The 3,229-nt window shown below is 36.6% G+C and overlaps 1 protein-coding gene across 1 annotated transcript in view; it reads left to right on the top strand.

The window, feature by feature from the left end:
• Positions 1–3,229, top strand: part of SHOC1 (shortage in chiasmata 1) — a 113,108-nt gene that overhangs the window by 63,882 nt on the left and 45,997 nt on the right. The window contains exon 13 of the mRNA XM_075067504.1: positions 2,338–2,449. Coding sequence (XP_074923605.1) covers positions 2,338–2,449 — 112 coding nt within the window. The remainder of the gene's footprint in view (positions 1–2,337; positions 2,450–3,229) is intronic.

Below are 3,229 nucleotides of genomic sequence, written 5' to 3'. Positions count from 1 at the left end.
CCTAGTAGACATTATATCTGATTATATTATATCTGAAAAGTCAGTGGGAGCCAAAGGGAGCCATAACCTATGAAAAATCAGGAGGCAAACACCTCTGGGGAAGGCAACTGCTCACATTGCTCCCTTAGCAAATGAGGGACAATATGCTGACACAATTTTTCTTCCCCTAGAATTTTTCTGAAATGAGGCCCCTGAATTTAATCAAGTCTGTTTATTTTAGGTTTTTCCAATGCACTTATCACCTTGTTGGTTGATGAGGGTATCTCTCCATTTAGCAATTACAGTGTTATCATCATAGTGAAGACTACAAGACAAATTTAGCAATCACATTCATGGCTTATTGAAGTCAATGGTGTTACATGGCCGTGAATCAGAGCAGAATTTGGCCTACTGATATTAATATTTGGGATGTTAATAGAGAAATAGTGCTTTTATTCCAAATTCTTATTTCAATCCTATAACTTTCTCAGAAAATCACCTTTGAGCTTAAATATGTCATGCTTGGGTGCTGCCCAGGAGTACTTTTTTTAAAAAAAGTTTTCATAAAAGTATTTTGCTTTTTTTTTTTTTTTAATTACCAGGACTACCCTAAATATTAGAAGACAAAAATGTTCCATTTTTCTGGTGCTACCAATTTTTCTAATGCTATTTTACAAGTTAGCAAAGTCAAAAACTGTTTTGGATGTTCAAACTTTGTTTTCTCTCCCTGTGGCATGCAAAGAGTTTAGTCTCATTAGGGCTGTTATAATTTGATCTAATTCTGGTTGTTGTCTTGGTGGGTGATTACTGGGAGAGGGCAGAAGTGGGGTTGTTTTAGTGGCCTGTGATAAACAGGAGATCAGACTGTATCATCTGGTGATCCCTTCTACTTTAAACTGAAAAAAAGAACTAGATAAATTCATGGAGGATAGGTTCATCAATGGCTATTAGCCAGGCTGGTCAGGGATGGCATCCCTAGCCTCTGTTTGCCAGAAGCTGGGAATGAGTGACAGGGAATGGATCACTTGATGATAACCTGCCTGTTCATTCGCTCTGGCATTGACCACTGTCAGAAGACAGGATACTGGGCTAGATGGACCTTTGGTCTGACCCAACATGGCCATTCTTATATTCTTATGTTCTTAAATCCTGTGACTCAACTTGGTATTTACATAATCCTGAATGAGTACTAGCACCTTCAATTTGTTTAAACACCTTTACAATAATAAAATTCTGAAGGTTTGAAAATAGTGCATGGCACAGGTGTGTTGTTATTCTCTTTAACAGAAACAATATCCATTTTGTTTTCCCCAACAATCTAAAGGTTCACAGAGTAAACAGCACTCTTCATTATGGAAAAGAATTGTGAAGTATGTTTCTGTGAAGAGTTTAATTACAATTTGCCCTTTTAAACCTAGTGCTAGTGGTGGCCATCTTCCTGAAAAGCATTGCCAGGTTTGATACTAACTGTGAGGCACAATGAAGAAGAATGGCAAAACAGTTTCCAGCTTGTTCTTAATAACAACTTAACAGTCCAAAAACAACATTTTTAATTTCAGTATTTAAAAATTTAATAATTTACTTAATGAGTTCTTCTTAGCCCTGAGCTCTGGTTTGTGCTCAGCCTGACTGTGGGCAGAGTAGCCAGGGTCCCAGTCAGTGCTTTTTACTTAAATTTCCTTGAAATTGTGGAACCATCAAAGGGATCAGCAAAGAATTCTGGAATTTCACAGCAGGTCACCAGTCACATACAGAATATCTGGACCCTCACTCTGGCAATTTGAGGGCCATTAGAGAGGAATTTCACTCCTTTCAGTCTCTCTGTGCTGCACAGTGACAGAGAAGAGGGCTATGGCCCTAAATGAGGAAGGATTGGCTAATAATCAGGGTAGCATGTTGCTAAAATCTTTTTTAGTTGTCAGAAGCAATGTAATACAACTATAGCTTCTCAACAAGAAGTTAAAAGGATTGACTTTGCTACACTGCAAATTTCAACATCAGAATGTTTTGCTGACTTATAAATACCAGTTTCTGCTTTACATAATGTTGCTTCATGGAACTGCAACCTTCTGTGCAGACTGTGGCAGTACATCAAGGTAATATTAAATGAATGTGGAATTAAACCTAACAGAATAAATATTGACATATTTAAGTCTCACTATATTGATTTTTGACCTTTGGATATATGTCTTAATTGAAGTATAGTTGGGGGTTCACAAGAGATCAAGAAATAAAAAATCCATGTAATTGGAGTTGAAGAATTAAATAAAAGGACATCAAAACAACATTCCTCTCCTTTTAGGAAGATTTCATCATTTCACTTAAATGAAATTTACTGACAGTTTGTGAATTCTGTAGGTACAATATTACTTTCGTTGAGAGAAGTTGCAGTGAATCATTACAGCTCTTTGGAGGTACAGAACGCTATGTCGTGATAACAATAGATGAACGCACTGCCATAATTATTGAGGTACAAAATTAGACCAACATGGTCAAATTCCGCACTCAGTTACATCTCTTAATCTTTCCTTGTAAACCAGTCTCTCCAGCCATCTAGCCATTTTTGTTGTTCCTCTTAACCCCCTCCTTAGGATGACCGTTTCAGATCCTAATTGCTTCTCATCCCAGAAGTTATCCCAGAGTTGAATGAATCCAAAATTCTCTTTATGTCATTGAGGTATTTACTGATTGATCTTGTATTGTATCTTCTTTCTACACTTATGCTTGATGACAGAATACCTGCAAAACTGCCTGCATTATCCATTTTGTCAGTTCTGTTCTAAAATCCCTGAAGTGATTTTGATAATATAGAATATTTATTATTAAAAGACCCCACACTTGAAAAAGGGGTTGTATAATTGAAAATATTTTGTGAACAATTCAAGTTATAGATGACTATATCCTCTCTTTGATATCCATGTTAATTCCTTTCATGTCAACAAGATATACGTACTTAGGTAGAGAAGAATTTGGTCTACACTAAGGTTTGAACAACTGAACATGATCGTATGCACTTTGTTATTAAAATTCCTTATGTTTATTCATCTATAAGTGTACAACTGAAACTCTGCAGCTAGAAGAACTGATATTGCAAGATAAATTGAGTGTAAAATCACATATTAATATTGAAAACAGAACACATCTACACCCTCCTACAGTGTAGTTCTTCTTCGAGTGCTTGCTCATATTCATTCCAAGTAGGTGTGCGCGCGCCACGTGCACGTTCGTCGGAAGAATTTTCCCCTAGCAA

The sequence above is a fragment of the Chelonoidis abingdonii genome, chromosome 6 (genome assembly GCF_003597395.2).
Source record: "Chelonoidis abingdonii isolate Lonesome George chromosome 6, CheloAbing_2.0, whole genome shotgun sequence".
In the NCBI taxonomy this organism is placed as follows: domain Eukaryota; kingdom Metazoa; phylum Chordata; order Testudines; family Testudinidae; genus Chelonoidis; species Chelonoidis abingdonii.
Note: the sequence above shows the minus strand (reverse complement) of the source record. Positions and strands in the feature narration are given on the sequence as shown.